This window comes from Loxodonta africana, chromosome 14 (genome assembly GCF_030014295.1).
Source record: "Loxodonta africana isolate mLoxAfr1 chromosome 14, mLoxAfr1.hap2, whole genome shotgun sequence".
NCBI lineage: Eukaryota > Metazoa > Chordata > Mammalia > Proboscidea > Elephantidae > Loxodonta > Loxodonta africana.
In genome coordinates this window covers 88,255,176-88,274,517 of record NC_087355.1, presented here as the reverse complement: position 1 = coordinate 88,274,517, position 19,342 = coordinate 88,255,176, and the positions used below count along the sequence as shown (strand labels likewise).

At 45.7% G+C, this 19,342-nt stretch overlaps 1 protein-coding gene across 5 annotated transcripts in view; it reads left to right on the top strand.

The window, feature by feature from the left end:
• TRAPPC9 (trafficking protein particle complex subunit 9) overlaps positions 1-19,342 on the top strand; it is a 635,977-nt gene that overhangs the window by 85,298 nt on the left and 531,337 nt on the right. For all 5 annotated transcript variants that reach the window (XM_064268117.1, XM_064268114.1, XM_064268113.1 and 2 more), the window contains one exon: positions 2,999-3,142. In XM_064268117.1, the coding sequence (XP_064124187.1) occupies positions 2,999-3,142 (144 nt within the window). The remainder of the gene's footprint in view (positions 1-2,998; positions 3,143-19,342) is intronic.

Here is a 19,342-nt window from a genome sequence, read left to right as displayed (position 1 = left end):
TTGTACAATGAGCCCTGTGGCTGGATTAAATCTTGCCACATTTGCTTTATCTCTCCTTCTTTTATCCCCTCCCTGTTGAGGTATTTCACTGCAAATCCCGAAACCATGTTGTTTCACTCCTGGTTGCTAAAGCCTGTTTCTGTGAAAAGTAGGGTGCTTTCTTTGCAGGCTTTCAGCTTATGCTCACATGCTTATCAAGTATCAACTGTGTGCCAGGCGCCATGCTAGGTACAAGGACACTTGGGTGACCCAGACATAGTCCAATCCCGAGGGAGAAACAAATGCTGGGCCTTCAGGTGCCTCCCTGTACCTGCCTGACTGTACTGCCCCTCCTCCGGGTGGAAGTTTGTGCAGCAAACAGCGGAAGCAGACAAGGAACTGGTCCCCTCCGTGGGGCGGGTGGCGGGAGAGGAGGCCAGTAAGGATTACGAGAAGAGGGACCGGTGAGTGGAGTTTTAGAGTTGTTGTTAGGTGCCACTGAGTCGGTTCTAACTCATAGCGACCCTATGCACGACAGAATGAAACACTGCCCGGTTCTGCCCCATCCTCACAGTCGTTATGCTTGAGCCCATTGTTGCAGCCACCATGTCAGTCCATCTCCTTGAAGGTCTTCCTCTTTTTCGCTGACCTTTGACTTTTACCAAGCATTATGTCCTTCACCAGAGATTGGTCACTCCTACTTAGAGTACTAGCAGATAAAACACACAGAGGTTATGATAGAAAAAGGAAGATCACCTGTTATGTGTGTGTTTTAAAAAAGATAATTAGTTTTATTTATTTTTGTTGTTGTTGAAAATATACACAGCAGAACATACCAGGTCAACAGTTTCCACACGTACAGTTCAGTGACTCTGATGACATTCTTTGAGTTGTGCAGCTATTCTTTTCTGTGTTGTTCCTCCCCCACTAACATAAACCCCATACCAAACCCACTGCCATGAGTGGATGTGACTCGTAGTGACACTATAGGACAGAGAACTGCCCCACAGGGTTTCCAAGGCTGTAATCTTTAGGCAAGCAGACTGCCACATCTTTCTCCCGCCAAGCAGCTGCTGGGCTCAAACCGCCAACGTTTTGGTTAGCAGCGGAATGCTTAACTACTGCGCCACCAGGCCCCCTTAACATAAACTCACTACCCCAGTGAATTTCCTGTCTAAGCTTTTGGGTTGCTGTCGTCAATTTGATCCCATATGCAGTAGATAGTTCTTTTAAAAGAGCATAATGCTCAAGGCAGATATTCTTTGCTAGTTAAGTTAAACTACTGTTTGATTTTAAGAAGACTTCAGGGGATAGCTCTGGTTTAAGGATTGAGTCTGACTGACAATGATAATCACGTGGGGGTCTTTACAAACTCACATTTCCCGACCTCACTGCAGATGTACTGAAACCAGGATCTTCTGGTGGGTATCGTGCAGCCTGCAAGTTAAGAAGCCGCTGAGAAGGCTCTGCCCATCCGCCGATGGTGGGGGGAGCCACCAGAGTGGAGACCCGGGGCTCACCTCAGGGCATCCTCTGGATGAAAGAATTCGGGTGGGTAGGGATGGTGGCCTTGAGTCAGGAGGTCTCTGAGTCAGACCTGATGCGACTGAGATGCCACGGGTCCTGAATCTTTTTTTTTCCAACTTTCGCACCAAGCTGCTAAGGCCGCTGAACACACAAGCTTGTGTGACGTGTTTGCTTTGGAATTCAGTTAACGTGCCTTCTTCATGAGGGGTCTTAAGGTGGAAAACGTTTAAAAATCGCCATTGTTGCCAAAAAGGAGACGGAATAAGCAACTCTAAGATTCTGTGATCTTCATGAGACACTATTCAATTGGCTGTTTAACCGATTGCCCCGCCTTTGACTTCAAACACGCTGGATGATTTGGGGGAGTAGCCACACAAGCCCATTGATAACCTTTTTTCCCCCCGATTTAGCTCTCTTCTACATTTTTCTTATACTTCAGAGAAATGTTGAACTTTGAAATTTAATGTCTCTGGTTGTTGACAACGAAGTCCCGTCAAATCACCACAGACCCCCCCTGCAAGATTCTGAAAACAGCATATATGTCTACAACTCAAATGCATGCCATTAAAAACGTAATCTTTTGTTCTAAGTTTATTATCATTATTTCAAAATGGGTTATATTTGAAATTGTGTTTTTGCAGAAGAAAGTATAACATAAAACATATTTTTAACATGTGAGGAAATATACCACTTTAGAGCTCTTTTCCATGGTAAGTAAACACAGGAAACATTTTTATTTTAATAATTTGTTTTATTTTTGTTGTTGAGAATATACACAGCAGAACCATACACCATTTCGACAGTTTCTGCATGTAGCATTTGTGACATTGATGACATTCTTCTAGTTGTGTAGCTGTTCTCACCCTCCTTTTCCAGTTGTCCCGCCCTCATGAACATAAACTCACCGCCCCCTAAGGTTCCTATCTAATCTTTCGAGTTGCTTTTGTCAGTTCAGTCCCATATAGATAAATCTTAAAACAGCTTGATGCTCAAGGCAGACATTCTTTACTAGTTAAGCTAAATTATTGTTTGGTTTTAAGACTTCAGGGAATATTTTTGGTTTCAGGTTTAAAGGTTATCCCCGGGCAATAGTCTCAGGGGTTTCAGGGGTTCATCCACTCTCCATGGTGCCAGAAGGTCTGGAGTCCATGATAACTTGAAATTCTGTTTTGTATTTCCCCCCTTTTGATCAGGATTGTCCTGTAGAAGCTTTGATCAAAATGTTCACTAACGGTAGCTGGGCACCATGCAGTTCTTTTCGTCTCATGGCAAAGGAGGCATTTGTTGGAGGCAACTAGCCACCCTTGCATTTCAGGGAACATGTTTTTTGTTGCCCTTTGAGTTTGATAGTTGAGGGAGGTATTTGTTTTGAGATCACCAGGTTTTGCATATTATGTGAAATGCGTTTCCAGAAAAGACTCACTTTACTTCCTGTTGTTTTTCCTGTGGGTCCTCCGAAGCCCTCTCACCATCTCTGTCTCCTTCCCTGCAGGGACCCACAGGGGCTGGGCCGCGGTGCAGATGCGCCTGCTGCACGAGCTCGTCTACGCCTCCCGGAGAATGGGGAACCCTGCCCTGTCCGTCAGGCACCTGTCCTTCCTCTTGCAGACGATGCTGGACTTCCTGTCAGATCAGGGTGAGTGAATTGGAATTAATGTGTCCTTCTCAGTGTGCAGTCCTGGCGTTTTCTGTTTAGGACTCTTGATGACCCAGGCATATCCCTGCTCTGATGGTGTCCCCAGTGAGTGGCAGCTTTGTCCTTGGTGCCCGTTGCCTTCAGCATTGCACTTGAATTGCCTTTGTCTTCATGCTGTCTGTAAAGTCCAGGGCCTGAGCAGCAGGGTCAGGGCCCGAGCAGGCTGGATGGATAGTTTGTACTTTGGAGTTTCTTTCAGGTGAGAAGGAACAGCCTAGGGCCCAGATCTCGGAGTGCTCATCTCTGGTGTTGGGAGCTGGTTTGTCCTCGGAGGTGGGCTGGTGCTCCGCTCTGGTGCAGGCGTGATTGCCTACAGTATGAACAGCCTAGGGCCCAGATCTCGGAGTGCTCATCTCTGGTGTTGGGAGCTGATCTGTCCTCGGAGGTGGGCCGGTGCTCCGCTCTGGTGCAGGCGTGATTGCCTACAGTATGAACAGCCTAGGGCCCAGATCTCGGAGTGCTCATCTCTGGTGTTGGGAGCTGATCTGTCCTCGGAGGTGGGCCGGTGCTCCGCTCTGGTGCAGGCGTGATTGCCTACAGTATGAACAGACTAGGGCCCAGATCTCGGAGTGCTCATCTCTGGTGTTGGGAGCTGGTTTGTCCTCGGAGGTGGGCTGGTGCTCCGCTCTGGTGCAGGCGTGATTGCCTACAGTATGAACAGCCTAGGGCCCAGATCTCGGAGTGCTCATCTCTGGTGTTGGGAGCTGGTTTGTCCTCGGAGGTGGGCCGGTGCTCCGCTCTGGTGCAGGCGTGATTGCCTACAGTATGAACAGACTAGGGCCCAGATCTCGGAGTGCTCATCTCTGGTGTTGGGAGCTGGTTTGTCCTCGGAGGTGGGCCGGTGCTCCGCTCTGGTGCAGGCGTGATTGCCTACAGTATGAACAGACTAGGGCCCAGATCTCGGAGTGCTCATCTCTGGTGTTGGGAGCTGGTTTGTCCTCGGAGGTGGGCTGGTGCTCCGCTCTGGTGCAGGCGTGATTGCCTACAGTATTCTGCTTTTTGCTTGGTAAGTAGTGGTCCGCAAGCTCCCTGAGGGTACTGTTCCCCCACCCTCCACCTCTCCCCTGGGATTTCTTGGACCTCCCAGACCCAGCAACTGCAAAGAGGTGGTGCCGGCACAGTGCTGGTCTGAGTGGATGGTGCTCTGCTAGCGCCGGGCCTAGAAACCAAGCATCATCCCTGATCTGTGGCCCTTGTCCCTGCCCCCCTTTGTCATGACCTGTTCTCTCCTGCTTCCAGGGCCCCCACATCCCTGGCATTTAAATGTGCACAGAGTCACACGTGTGTAGGTTGTGACGACTGTGGCGCCTCCTTCCCCACAGTGCCCGGCCCTGCACACTCACCCTGCCTGCCCCAGCGCCTGCCTTGGCCTTCTTACTCAGGTCCTCTGCCTGCCTTGGCGCCTGCCTTGGGCCTCTCTCTCAGGTACTCTGTCTACCTTAGGCCTCTCTTTCAGGTACTCTGCCTGCCTCAGCTTCTGCCTTAGGCCACTCTCTTAGGTATGCTGTCTACCTTGGGCCGTTCTCTCAGGTACTCGGCCTGCCTCAATGCCCGCCTTAGGCTGCTCTCTCAGGTACTCTGCCTGCTTTGGGCCACTCTCTCAGGTACTCTGCCTGCCTTGTGCTGCTCTCTCAGGTACTCTGCCTACCTTGGGCCACTCTCTCAGGTACTCTGTCTGCCTCAACACCCGCCTTATGCTGCTCTCTCAGGTACTCTGCCAGCCTTAGGCCACTCTCTCAGGTACTCTGCCTGCTTTGGGCCGGTCTCTCAGGTACTCTGCCTGCGTTGGGCCACTCTCTCAGGTACTCCGTCTGCCTCAACACCCGCCTTAGGCTGCTCTCTCAGGTACTCTGCCTGCCTTGGGGCACTCTCTCAGGTACTCCGCCTGCCTTGGGCTGCTCTCTCAGGTTCTCTGTCTTCCCTGGGCCGCTCTCTTCGGTACTCTGTCTGCCTCAGCACCCGCCTTAGGCCACTCTCTCAGGTACTCTGCCTGCCTTGGGCTGTTTTCTTATGTACTCTGTCTGCCTCAGCACCCGCCTTAGGCCAGTCTCTCAGGTACTCTGCCTGCGTTGGGCCACTCTCTCAGGTACTCTGCCTGCCTTGGGCTGCTCTCTCAGGTACTCTGCCTTAGGTCGCTCTCTCAGGTACTCTGCCTGCTTTGTGCTGCTCTCTCAGGTACTCTGCCTTAGGTTGCTCTCTCAGGTACTCTGCCTGCTTTGTGCTGCTCTCTCAGGTACTCTGCCTTAGGTGGCTCTCTCAGGTACTCTGCCTGCCTTGGGCCGCTCTCTCAGACATACATCTTTCTCCCCTCAGCAGGACCTTGTGCTCGCCCTTCCCTCCCGCGCTCCTCTTCACCACGGGACTCCTCCAGGTCTCTGTGTCTTGAGAGCCTTTTACAAGTCCCTGGCCGAGCAGGGCTCCTACTGGTTCTCCTCATTCCTGCACTCATCGGGTTATCATGAAGTAATCAATCAATCGCAGGTTTAGTTGGTCAGCGCCTGTCTTCCCTTTAGAACCTCTGTTCCTGTGCCTGGTCAGCTGTTCCCCCTCCAGCCCCTGGTGCTGCACTTTGCAGAGCAGGTGCTGAATGCACACTTTAGAGGTAAAGTAACAGCGTACCAGAGCTCCCAGGTGTGACTGGAGGCCTTCCAGCCCCTGCTTCAGTTGTGATTGCTTAGGGGACAATTGCTTTGGACTTGTAATCCGAGAAACACCTGTCTCTCTGCCTGCCTATATGCCTGTCTGTCTGTGGGTCTCCCTATATTTTTGTTGTTCTGTTGGATTTTGTATTTCTCAAGGGCATGGGTTGTATCTTACACAGGCCACAGGAAGAATTTACTGTTTGTTCAGTGTGTGAACTTGGATGTGGGATGTGTAACTGGAACGACCCTGTCTGCTCTGGTGGGCCTGGCCTTCTCTGTGCCGGACACGCAGGCTTTGTCCCGTCTTCACAAGGCAGCACAGAGAGGCAAGCGCCCCATAGACCCCCACGTTTGCACTCTGTCCATGCGGTGGCAAAAGTGCCTCATCAAAGAGTTAGTGCACGCATTAGGACGCTCGGTTATATTTTTCTGTTTTTCCTCCCTTTTTTGTCAACAGCGTTTGTTGATTATTTGCAAAAAAGCCCAAGAGCCTGTGAATAAAAGCATACATGTGCTTTTCCATCTCCTTGCGCTTCTTGGAGGGACTCAGACCTGGCGTCTGTGTTCATGTGGCAAATGGGCTGTCTCACAATAAAAATATTAAAGTGCTAGCTGACCGTTTCACAGGCTTTTTTACCTCTAACTCTTGCTTTCCCTGGAGCCCTTTCTGATGCCCTCTGTGTGTTTTCACATCTGTTTACTCCTCAAGTTGTCAGCTGATTGTCGTTCTTACTCCTCATGATCTTTCAGAAAGGTTGACCTGGGTCTTAGTCACCTAGTGCTGCTATAACAGAAATACCACGAGTGGAGGCCTTGACAAAGAGAAATTAATTTTCTTACAGTCTAGTAGCTAGAGGTTCAAATTCGGGATGTTAGCTCCAGGGGAATGCTTTCTCTGTTAGCTTTGGGGGAAGGTCCTTGTCATCAGTCTTCCCCTGGACTAGGAGCTTCTCCATGCAGGAACCCCAGGCCTGAAGGACGTGCTCTGCTCCCAGCACTGCTTTCTTGGCGATATGAGGTCCCCAACTCTCTGCCAGCTTCCCCTTCCTTTTATCTCTTGAGAGATAAAAGGTGGTGCAGGCCACACCCCAGGGAAACTCTCTTTATATTGGATGAGGGATGTGACTTGGTAAGGGTGTTACAATCCCACCCTAATCCTCTTTAGTATAAAATTACAATCACAAAATGGAGGACACCCACAGAATACTGGGAACCATGGCCTAACTAAGATAATACACACATTTTTGGGGGGACATAATTCAATCCATGACAATCTGTGTTTCACTTTTTTGAGTAATTAGATAGTTTATAACAGGTCATATTGAAGGCTCTTTTAATATATACATATAAAGTAAGTATAAAATTCTATGGAATTGATGTATCAGTTGTAGTGTATGGTCTTAACAAGGCCATTTGAAATATTTAAGTGAGCCCTAGTGAAAGATGGAGGGTCCTCGTTTGGATTTGGTTCATCTATCAGCCTCCCCTCTCCCTCAGATGGGAATACGTGCTAATGGCTGTTGTGGCCGTATCCTCGGTAGGTGCACTTCCATGCTGTGCCCTCTCTTCAGTGTATCTTCTTCATGCTGGGATCCTGAAAATAGTTTATTTTCTCTTTTTGAAATCTATCAGAAGTACCAGAGAGAAGAAAAATTTAAAACGTGAGTTTGAATTAAGCAGTCACGGTAGGATTTTTTTCATGGTACTCATGCTTAGATTAGAAGAGATCCATCATCTCAGTTCCTACAACTGAAAAAACTCAAACTGGACTAAATCAGGTTCCAGATTGGGCAGTTGGTGGGAAAAGAAAGCAGGAGCTATGATAATGTATTGTTTTTTTTGGAGGGGAGAGCAGTCAATTCCAAGTGAGAAACCAGAGAATGAAATTAGGACATTTTCATGTTGTCTTCATTTCATTAGGCTCAAGTTTTTTTTTTTTTTTTTTTAAATTTTTATTGTGCTTTAAGTGAAAGTTTACAAATCAAGTAAGTCTCTCCTACAAAAGTTTATATACACCTTGCTACGTACTCCTAGTTGCTCTCCCCCAATGAGACAGCGTATGCCTTCCCTCCACTCTTTATTTTCGCATCCCTTCATCCAGCTTCTGACCCCCTCTGCCCTCTCATTTCCCCTCCAGACAGGAGCTGCCCCCATAGTCTCATGTGTCTACTTAATCCAAGGAGACCACTCTTCACCAGTATCATTTTCTATACCATAGTCCAGTCCAATCCCTGTCTGAAGAGTTGGCTTTGGGAATAGTTCCTGTCTTGGGTTAACAGAAGGTCTGGAGATCATGACCTCCAGGGTCTTTCTAGTCTCTGTCAGACCATTAAGTCTGATCTTTTTACAAGAATTTGAGGTCTGCATCCCACTGCTCTCCTGTTACCTCCAGGGGGTTCTCTGTTGTGTTCCCTGTCAGGGCAGTCATCGGTTGTAGCTGGGCACCATCCAGTTCTTTTGGTCTCAGGCTGATGTAGTCTCTGGTTTATGTGGCCCTTTCTGTCTCTTGGGCTCATAATTACCTTGTAGACACAAATTTTTATTTATGATGAATAGACAACATAAGTCTTTACTCTGGACTTAAAAGTCCTTTTCTTGGGAAGAGTGATGAACAAGTGACTGAGGGGAGTCCGGCTGTGTGTTTTTAGGTAACAAAAAGATTTGTTTGCTTACAGAATCCTATAAGTATCTTGCAGCTTATTTGAGGTCATATTAATTAGTGATTTCAAGACACTAAGTTTAAAAGGAGAAGAACTGGGGGCATTTGAACAAATAGCGGTCTCCTTAAAGACCTGTGCTTAATGGGATGTGGTTAATTGGAGTCTTCCGAGAAAAGGCCAGAAGTCAGGAGGTCTGAAAGGTCCTTTCCACCAACCTTGACTTGTAATTACTGTAACCTCAGATCAACAATTAAATTCTCCCTCAGTCTCTGTTTTCTCATTTGTGCAACTGAGATATATTACAGATCCTGTGTTATAGTTTATTATTTTTTTAATGGTATTTTAAAAATTTATTGGATGACCTTTCTTCTTAAGAGCTCATGGTTCCATACATAGGGTGATGATTAACATTTTAACATATTGCTGCATTGAAATTAAATATGGAATAGTAGAACAGTCAAGGTAGAAAAAAATAGGTACCAAACTTGAGGAGTGTGTCTTTCCAGCCTTCCGATCATAGGTTAACCTGGACTGGTTATTTGTAGTGAAGACAACGTTGTTTGGGGGATTCCTAGCCCTTCCTTACCTTTTCTAACGTGAAAATATGAGTGAACTCACAAGATAATTTTGTTATGAGTGTGATTATGGCTCCGAGTTCCCCATGACTTTTGTAATTTTTGGCAAGGTGGAAGGACTAACTGGAAGGTTAGTGGAATTTTCTTTGGAACCGTGATTGTTACTTTTTATGATTTCCAGTGGGGTCATTTTTGTTGAGGCTTCCTGACTGGAGGCTTCTAGGCCATGCATTCCAGGAACTGCCATCCTCTTGAGCTCCAGGGGCTGTGAATGCAAAGCTGGTCCTGTGTACTGCACAAGAGCCTCACAGTGAGGGGCCCTCTCCCCTTACCTTCTCCCACCCTCAGCCCCAAGCAAGCATAAGCCTACTCTCTGTCTATACATTTGCCTATTCTAGGTATTTCACATAAATTGAATCATTCAGTATGTGTCCTTTTGTGTTTGGGTTCTTTCACTTAGCATAATGTTTTTAAGGTTCATCCATGTTGTAGTACGTATCAGTACTTTATTTCTTTTTAGTACTGGATAATATTCAATTGTAGACTTGAAACACTTACTGATGAAGATCAAAGACCACAGCCTTCAGCATGGATTACAACTCAATATAAAGAAAACAAAAAGCGTCACAACTGAATCAACAAGCCACAACGAGTTAAACTAAGGAAAGTTTGAAGTTGTCAAGGATTTCATTTTACTTGGATCCACAATCAATGCCCAGGGAAGCAGCAGTCAAGAAATCAAATGACCTATTGAATTGGACAAATTTGCTGCAAAAGACGTCTTTAAAGTATTAAAAAGCAAAGATGTCACTTTCAGGACTAAGGGGTGCCTGACCCAAGCCATGGTGTTTTCAGTCACCTCATATGCATGCGAAAGCTGGACAACGAATAAGGAAGACCGAAGAAGAGTTGATGCCTTTGAATTATGGTGTTGGCGAAGAGTAGTGAGTATACCACAGACTGCCAAAAGAACGAACAAATATGTCTTAGAAGAATGCTCCTTAGAAGCAAGGATGGTGAGACTTCATCTTACATACTTTGGACATGTTATCAGGAGGGACCAGTTCCTGGAGAAGGACATCATGCTTGGCAAAGTAGAGGGTCAGTGAAAAAAAGGAAGACCCTCAATGAGATGGTTTGACATAGTGGCTGCAACAATGGGTTCACACACAGCAATGATTGTGAGAGTGGCGCAGGACCTGGCAGTGTTTCATTTTGTCCTGTTATTCATAGGGTCACTATGAGCTGTAACCGACTTGATGGCACCTAACAACATACCGCATTTTGTTAGTCCATTGATCAGTTGATGGACATTTAGGTTGCTTCTACCTTTTGGCCATTATAAGTAATGCTCCTGTGAACGTCATGTACGGGTTTTTGTGTAGACTCAGATTTTTATTTATCTTTGGTATCTACCCAGGAGTGGATTACTGGGTCATATGGTAACTCCATGTTTAACATTTTGAGGAATTGCCACATTGTTTTCTAAAGTGGCTGCACCATTTTACATTCCACTAACAATAAACAGTAGAGTTTTAAGAATATATCTCACATTGAAAAAGAAACTCAGAGCTGACCTAGTTTATTCAGCAGCCCGACAGTGTTATCAAGGACCCTGGCTCTGGCTGATTTTCCCTTCGCTGTTCTCTCTGTGTCAGCGGTAAAGGGAAATGTGGGGGTCTCGTGGTTCCAAGATGGCTACAGCAGCTGTAAGCATCCCACCCTCACACCACATAATGTGAGAGCAGAAGGGGAAGGGGGCAGAGGCTCCTGATGCACCTCTCTGATTTGATCAAGAAAATAAGTGTTTAAAAAGTCTCTACCTCACCTCACACCATACACAAAAATTAACTCAAAATGGATCAAAGATCAGAGTGTAAAAACCAAACTATAAAAACTCTTAGAAGAAAACACAGGAGTAAATCTTCTTGACCTTGTATTTGACAGTGGATTCTTAGATATGATATAAAATGCACAAGCAGCAAAAGAACAAGAGATACATTGGATTTCATCTAAATTAAAAACTTTCGTGCTTCAAAGGACAGTATCAAGAGAGTGAAAGGGCAGCCCACAGAAAGGGAGAAAATATTTGGGACCCATATATCTGATAAAGGACTTATTTCTAGAATATTTGAGGAACTCTTACAACTCAATAATAAAAAGAGAAGCCAATTTAAAAATGGCAGAGGACTTGAATGGACATTTCTCTGAAGAAGATATGCTAATGGCTGATAAGGACGTGGAAAGATGATCAGTGCCGTTAGTCTTCAGGGAAATGCAAATCATAACCACGACGGGACACCGCTTCACACCCACTAGGATGGCTGTAACTGAAAAAACAGACAATCGTAAGTGTTGGTGAGGATGTGGAGAAACTGGTTGGATTGATTTACTCTTTATTTTTTTATAATTTTTATTGTGCTTTAAGTGAAAGTTTACAAATCAAGTCAGTCTGTCACATATAAGCTTATGTACACCTTACTCCATACTCCCACTTACTCTCCCCCTAATGAGTCAGCCCTTCCAGTCTCTCCTTTCGTGACCGTTTTGCCAGTTTCTAACCCTCTCTGCCCTCCTATCTCCTCTCCAGACAGGAGATGCCAACAGTCTCAAGTGTCCACCTGATACAAGTAGCTCACTCTTCATCAGCATCTCTCTCCAACCCATTGTCCAGTCCCTTCCATGTATGATGAGTTGTCTTCGGGAATGGTTCCTGTCCTGGGCCAACAGATGGTTTGGGGACCATGACCGCCGGGATTCCTCTAGTCTCAGTCAGACCATTAAGTCTGGTCTTTTTATGAGAATTTGGGGTCTGTATTCCACTGTTCTCCTGCTCCCTCAGGGGTTCTCTGTTGTGCTCCCTGTGAGGGCAGTCATTGGTTGTGACCGGGCACCATCTAGTTCTTCTGGTCTCAGGATGATGTAAGCCTCTGGTTCATGTGGCCCTTTTTGTCTTTCGGGCTCATAGTTATCGTGTGACCTTGGTGTTCTTCATTCTCCTTTGATCCAGGTGGGTTGAGACCAATTGATGCATCTTAGATGGCCGCTTGTTAGCATTTAAGACCCCAGATGCCACACTTCGAAGTGGGATGCAGAATGTTTTCATAATAGAATTTATTTTGCCAATTGACTTAGAAGTTCCCTTAAGCCATAGTCCCCAAACCCCTGCCCTTGCTCCGCTGACCTTCGAAACATTCAGTTCATCCCAAAAACTTCTTTGCTTTTGGTCCAGTCCAGTTGAGCTGACCTTCCGTGTATTGAGTAGTGTCCTTCCCTTCACCTAAAGTAGTTCTTATCTACTAACTAATCAGTAAATAACCCTCTCCCAACCTCCCTCCCCCCCCGTAACCACAAAAGTATGTGTTCTTCTCAGTTCATACTGTTTCTCAAGATCTTATAATAGTGGTCTTATACAATATTTGTCCTTTTGCCTCTGACTAATTTCACTCAGCATAATGCTTTCCAGGTTCCTGCATGTTATGAAATGTTTCAGAGATTCGTCACTGTTCTTTATCGATGGGTAGTATTCCATTGTGTGAGTGTACCACAATTTATTTATCCATTCATCCGTTGATGGACACCTTGGTTGCTTCCAGCTTTTTGCTATTGTAAACAGAGCTGCAATAAACATGGGTGTGCATATATCTGTTCGTGTGAAGGCTCTTATTTCTCTAGGGTATATTCCGAGGAGTGGGATTTCTGGGTTGTATGGTAGTTCTATTTCTAACTGTTTATTACTCTTTATTCTTGTGGTTTCACTTTAAATGTCATCTCTTCCAAGAAACACCCACTCAAATACCTCAGTCATTCTTCATCACATCACTGTTTATTAATTTTTATTGTGCTTTAAGTGAAAGTTTACAAATCAAGTCGGACTCTCATACAGAAATTTATAAACACCTTGCTATATACTCCTAATTGCTCTCCCCCTAATGAGACAGCACACTCCTTCTCTATTTCGTTTTGAGTCCATTCAGCCAGCTTCTGACCCTCTCACCTCCCCTTCAGACGGGAGATGCCAGCATAGTCTCATGTGTCTACTTGATCGAAGCAGCTCATTCTTCACCAGTATTGTTGTCTGTCCTATAGTCTAGTCCAATCCCTGTCTGAAGAGTTGGCTTTGGGAATGGTTCCTGTCCTGGGCCAACAGAAGGTCTGGGGACCATGACCCCGGGGTCCTTCTAGTCTCAGTCAGACCATTAAGTCTGGTCTTTTTATGAGAATTTGGGGTCTGCATCCCACTGCTCTCCTGCTCCCTCAGGGGTTCTCTGTTGTGTTCCCTGTCACGGCAGTCATCGGTTGTAGCTGGGCACCATCTAGTTCTTCTGGTCTCAGGATAATGTAGTTGTTTATTAATTCTTAAAGTCTTCCCCCACTAGGATGAGGGCTAACCCTATCTACCTTGGCACCCCAGCATCGAGGACAGGGCCTGACACAAGTAGGTGTTGAATAAATATTTGCTGAGTGACTAGAAAACTTCCCTTTGATGTCTGTACATGGCTCTGTGGCTGTTGCTGTCATAGTGCACAGGCCAGTCAGGAGAATGTTTAAATGTCAGCTGCCCTTCTGTTACGCTAATAGGATTTGCATGCCACAGTTAATTGATGATTGGACCTTTCAGGTTGCTCTTGTCGTGAACTGTTTGCATTAAAAGTCAGCTTGCTGTTTACAATAGCAAAAAGATGGAAGCAACCAAGGTGCCCATCAGCGGATGAAAGGATAAATAAATTATGGTATATTCACGCAATGGAATACTATGCATTGATAAATTACAATAATGAATCCGTGAAACATTTTACAACATGGAGGAATCTGGAAGGTATTACCCTGAGTGAAATTAGTCAGTTGCAAAAGGACAAATATTGTATGAGACCACTATTATAAGAAGTAGAAAAATAGTTCAAAGAGAAAAGAAAATATTCTTTGATGGTTATGAGAGTGGGGAGGGTGGGAGGGAGAGGGATATTCACTAATTAGATAGTAGACAAGAACTATTTTAGGTGAAGGGAAAGACAACACACAATGCAGGAGAGGTCAGCACAACTGGACTAAACCAAAAGCAAAGAAGTTCCCTGAATAAACTGAACACTTGGAAGGGCAGCACTGCAGGGGCGGGGGTTTGGGGACCATGGTTTCAGGGGACATCTAAGTCGATTGGCATAATAAAATCTATTAACATTGTGCATCCCACTTGGGAGAGTGGCACCTGGGGTCTTAAATGCTAGCAAGCAGCCATCTAAGATGCGTCAATTGGTCTTAACCCACCTGGAGCAAAGGAGAATGAAGAACACCAAAGACACAAGGTATTTATGAGCCCAAGAGACAGAAAGGGCCACATAAACCAGAGACTACATCATCCTGAGACCAGAAGAACTAGATAGTGCCTGGCTACAACCAATGACTGCTCTGACAGGGAACACAACAGAGAACCCCTGAGGGAGCAGGAGAGCAGTGGGATGCAGACCTCAAATTCTCATAAAAAGACCAGACTTAATGGTCTGATTGAGACTGGAAAGACCCCAGGGGTCTTGGTCCCCAGACCTTCTGTTAGCCCAAGATAGGAAGCAGTCCCAAAGCTAACTCTTGAGACAGGGATTGGACTGGACTATGGTATAGAAAATGATACTGGCGAGGAGTGAGCTTCTTTGATCAAGTAGACACATGAGACTATGTGGGCAGCTCTTGTCTGGGGGGAGATGAGAGGGCAAAGGGGGTCAGAACCTGGCCGAATGGATGCGAGAATAGAGTGGAGAGAGGGAGTGTGGTTTCTCATTGGGGGGAAAGCGAGTAGGAGCGTATAGCGGGGTGTAAGCTTTTGTATGAGAGACTGACATGAGTTGCGAACTTTCATTTAAAGCACAATAAAAGAAAAGTCGACTTGCACAGAGGTGGAGAGGCTGCAGAACCTGTGACTCCAGGAGACAAGACATATTTTCTACCATTATTTTGAAGGAAGGCAAAGTTTGTTGCTTCCAAAAATGTTACTCTATTTTTATTTTTTAAAATTTCGTTGTGGTAAAATATTGTCATGGATTGAATTGTGTCCCCCCAAAATATGTGTCATCTTGGCTAGGCCATGATTTCCAGTTTTGCGATTGTCCACCATTTTGTCATCTGATTTGAGTTTCCTATGTGTTGTAGATTCTACCTCTATGATATTAATGAAGTGGGATTAGCGGCAGTTATGTTAATGAGGCAGGACTCAATCTACAAGATTAGGTTGTGTCCTAAATCAATCTCTGTGGAGATATAAAATAGAGACGCCAGCAGAGAGACATGGGAACTTCGTACCACCAAGAGAGTAGTGCCAGGAGCAGAGCGAGTCCTTTGGACCTTGGGTCCCTGTGCTGAGGAGCTCGTAGACCAGGGGAAGATTGATGACAAGAACCTTCCCCCAGAGCCGACAGAGACAGAAAACCTTTCCCTGGAGCTGGTGCCCTGAATTTGGACTTCTAGTCTCCTAGACTGTGAGAGAATAAATTTCTCTTTGTTAAAGCCATCCATTTGTGGTTTTTCTGTTGTAGCTGCACTAAGACAAATATGTACGACTAAAAGTTTGCCAATTACACCAATTACACTTACCATGTTGTGCTGGTATCACTACTGTCCATTTCCTAAAGTTTTACATCGCCCCCAACAGAAGCGAGCGCCCTTTTAGCAGTAACTCACGCCCTTCCTTACCCCCGCCCCCGGACCTGGTAATAAACTTTGGTCTCTATGCGTTTGCCTACTCTAAACATTTCGTCTATATGGGATTAAACAGTATTTGTCCTTTTGTGTCTGACTGCTTTCATTCGGCATCATGTTGTCAAGGTTCATGCGTGCCATAACATGTATCAGAATTTTGTTTCTCTCTACGGCGGAGTGATATTCCATTGTATGGAGGTACCACATTTTGTTTATCCTTTTCTTTGTTGACAGACATTTTGGTTGTTTCCACATTCCCTCGCTTCTGCTCTCCTGCTGCCTCGCTTTTCCCAGCTCCCTCTTCTTCAGGTTCTCCCCCTCTACTGGATTACTCCCATACATGGGTGAATGTGCTGCTATGACTACAGTCAGGAACCAAACCAAACCCCTTTGAAGCAAAACCCCTGTCAAGAGTTGTCTGTAAACATTGCTATCATGGGTTGAATTGTGCCCCCCCAAAACATCTGTCGGCTTGGCTAAGTCACGATTCCCAGTATTGTGTGATTGTCTGCCATTTTATCATCCGATGTGATTTCACTATGTGTTGTAAATCCTATCACTGTGATGTAATAAGATGGATTAGCGGCAGTTATGTTGATGAGATCTACAAGATTAGATAGTGTCTTAAGCTACTCTCTTTGAAATATAAAAGAGAGAAGTGAGCAGAGAGACAGGAGGAGCCCATACCACCAAGAAAGCAGTGCTGGGAGCAGAGCTCGTCCTTTGGACCTGAGGCTCCTGCGCTGAAATGCTCCCAGACCAAGGGAACACTGATGACAAGGACCTGCCTCCCGAGCTGACAGAGAGAGAAAGCCTTCCCCCGTAACTGGTGCCCTGAATTTGGACTTCTAGCCTACTGGACTGTGAGAGAATGAACTTCTCTTTGCTAAAGCCATCCACTTGTGGTGTTTCTGTTACAGCAGCACTAGATGACTGAGACAGTTGCTGGGTCCTTTTCCTCCCCTCCCGTACTCTCCTCAACCCAGGTCACTGGGCGCACACCTCCTCACCTGCCCAGGTTGCCAGATTTCAGATCTGTAGCCCTTTCTCTCGCCTCATCTTCTTGCTTTCTTCCATGTCCAGCACATTCCAGCAATTCCTCCTGAAAGCCTTTTTCCTTTCCTGGCCTGCCCTGATATCTACTGGTGTTCCTTCCTGGTCTCCATGACTGGGTCTTCTTGCTTTTCTGATTTCAAGGTGGTGGAACACTTGACGGCTTCGCTCTGAGTCCTCTTGGCCGTCTCTTCTCACTCCCTAGGTAATTTCGCTCAGTCCTCTGCCTTGAAATACCATCTATATGCTGATTCTGTCAAATTAGTATCTCCAGTTCTGGTCTCGCTCCAAACTTCAGATCCCATCAGCTGTCTAACTCGGGCTTAACTTGTCCAAAATAGAAGAATTATTTCATCTTTCCCCAAAGGTGTTTCTCACCATTATCACCTAACTGTTCAGGATGAAATCCTGGGACTTGTCTTTGATTGCTCCTTCCCTCATACTCATTCAAACTGTCAGCAGTAACTCTAAAATGTGTATTGAATCTGGCTAACTCGCCCCCTCTCCCTTGCGAATGCCTTAATTCAGGCAATGTGTCTTTCATGGACTGCTGCGGACCTTCCTAACTGATCTTCTTGCCTTCAGCCTTGTCTCCTCTGGAGTTGATTCTTTACCAAGCAGCTTGCGATGGGTTAAAAACATATATCAGATGATAGTGCACTCCTGCTTACAACCTCTGTAGCCTGTCATTGCACTATGAATCTACATTAATTCCTTACCATGGTTTACCGCCAAAAACCGAAACGAAAACATTGCTGTCGAGTCGATTTCGACTCAGTGAGCCTATGGTGGGTTTGAGCCACTAACTTTTCAGTGAGCAGCTGAGTGCTTAACCACTGCACCAGCAAGGCTTCTTGTGGTTTACTCACCAAAACCAAACCCATGGCTGCTGAGTGGATTCCGACTCATAGCGACTATATAGGGCAGAGTAGAACTGCCCCCTAGGGTTTCCAAGGCTGTAATCTTTATGGAGGCAGACTGCCACATCTTTCTCCCACAGAGCTGCTGGTGGCTTCGAACCACCAACTGTTTGGTTAGTGGCTGAGTACGTAACAACTGCGCCACCAGGGCTCCTCGCGGTTTATTTAGGGAATGGTAAATGCAGTAGTGGGGTGTGAGTTTGATGCCTGGGATTTTAGGAAGCAAGGTAGATAATCATACTAGAACAAAACAGAAAGTTGTACAATATAACCCAGAAGTTCTACTAGGTATGTGTATACTCAGAGAATTGAAAACGTGTCCACACAAAAGCTAGCATGTGAGTGTTCACAGCAGCCTCGTGGGTAATAGTCAAAAGTGGAAACCGGAAATACGCACTGACTGGTGAATGGATAAAGAAATGTGGCGTAGCCATACTGTGGAATATTATTTGCCACTGAAGAAGATGCAGGGTCAGTGTGTTATTCAATACTGGAGTTGGTACTTTTCTACCAGAGTGCTTTCTTCCACTCCATTTTGCTTGCTTAATTGACAAAATCCCCACTAGGTTGTAAGCGTTAGGAGGGCCAGGTCCCTGTCAAACTGGTTATTTTCCTATGCCTGGCACCTAGGGGCACATACTGGCATTCACACATCATTGAATGTATTAATAATTAACATTTTTCTTCTCTTAAAGTATCTTTATTAAAAAATAATTCACATACTGTATCACTCGCCCATGTAAAGTGTACGTTCGGTGGGCTGTGTACACTCACAGGTAAAGGTAGCTATTGCCACAGTCAATTTTAGAACATTCTTATCACCACAGGAAAAGCACTCAAACCTCGTACCCGCTAGCTAGCTAGGGGCACATACTGGCAGTCATATACTGCCGAATTCCTTAAGAATAGCTCTTTTTCTTTGGTTTGTTTTTGCTATTGTTGATAACACTGTGGTGAACATCTTGAGATCTTTGGCTCTGTAACAGGAGAGGGCTTACCAGGTCAGCCGTTGGGCACCGTGTTATTGCTGCTGAAACGTACTGCCCAATTGCCTTCTGAAAGGGTGGCTCTAACTATACCACCAGCAGCCCTAGTGCTGCTAATTCAGAATGTATAGAGTGTTGCCTTATTGTTTTAATTTGTGTTTTCTTGGTAGACTGTAAGAGTGAATTTTTCTCCTGTGTCATGGGCTTGTTTATCAACTGCATCCTTTTTAGGTGAAACTCTTTTAAGGTCTTCTAAGCCTAATTGTTTCTGCCGCCCTTTGTGGGATCTCTCAGGGCAGGTGGTGCTGTGGCCATTTTGCTGGCAAGGCCCCTGATGCTCTGAGACACAAACGAAGTGGTGTGCCCAAAGCCATCCAGTTATTCAGGGCAAAACGAGTGTAGCACCCAGCTCTTTGCCCTATTTATACACACCAGATAGAAAATATGTTCTGTGCCTTAGCACCTAGATGGAGCTCAGCAGGCTCCAGGGAGGTAAGACATCTTCCAACAGTGCTTCGAGGTTCTGAGCTAAAGCTCGGTCTCAGGAAAATCTGTTTTAAACACATTATGATAGCTCCGGTGGTACAGTGGTTAAACGCTCAGCTGCTAACCGAAAG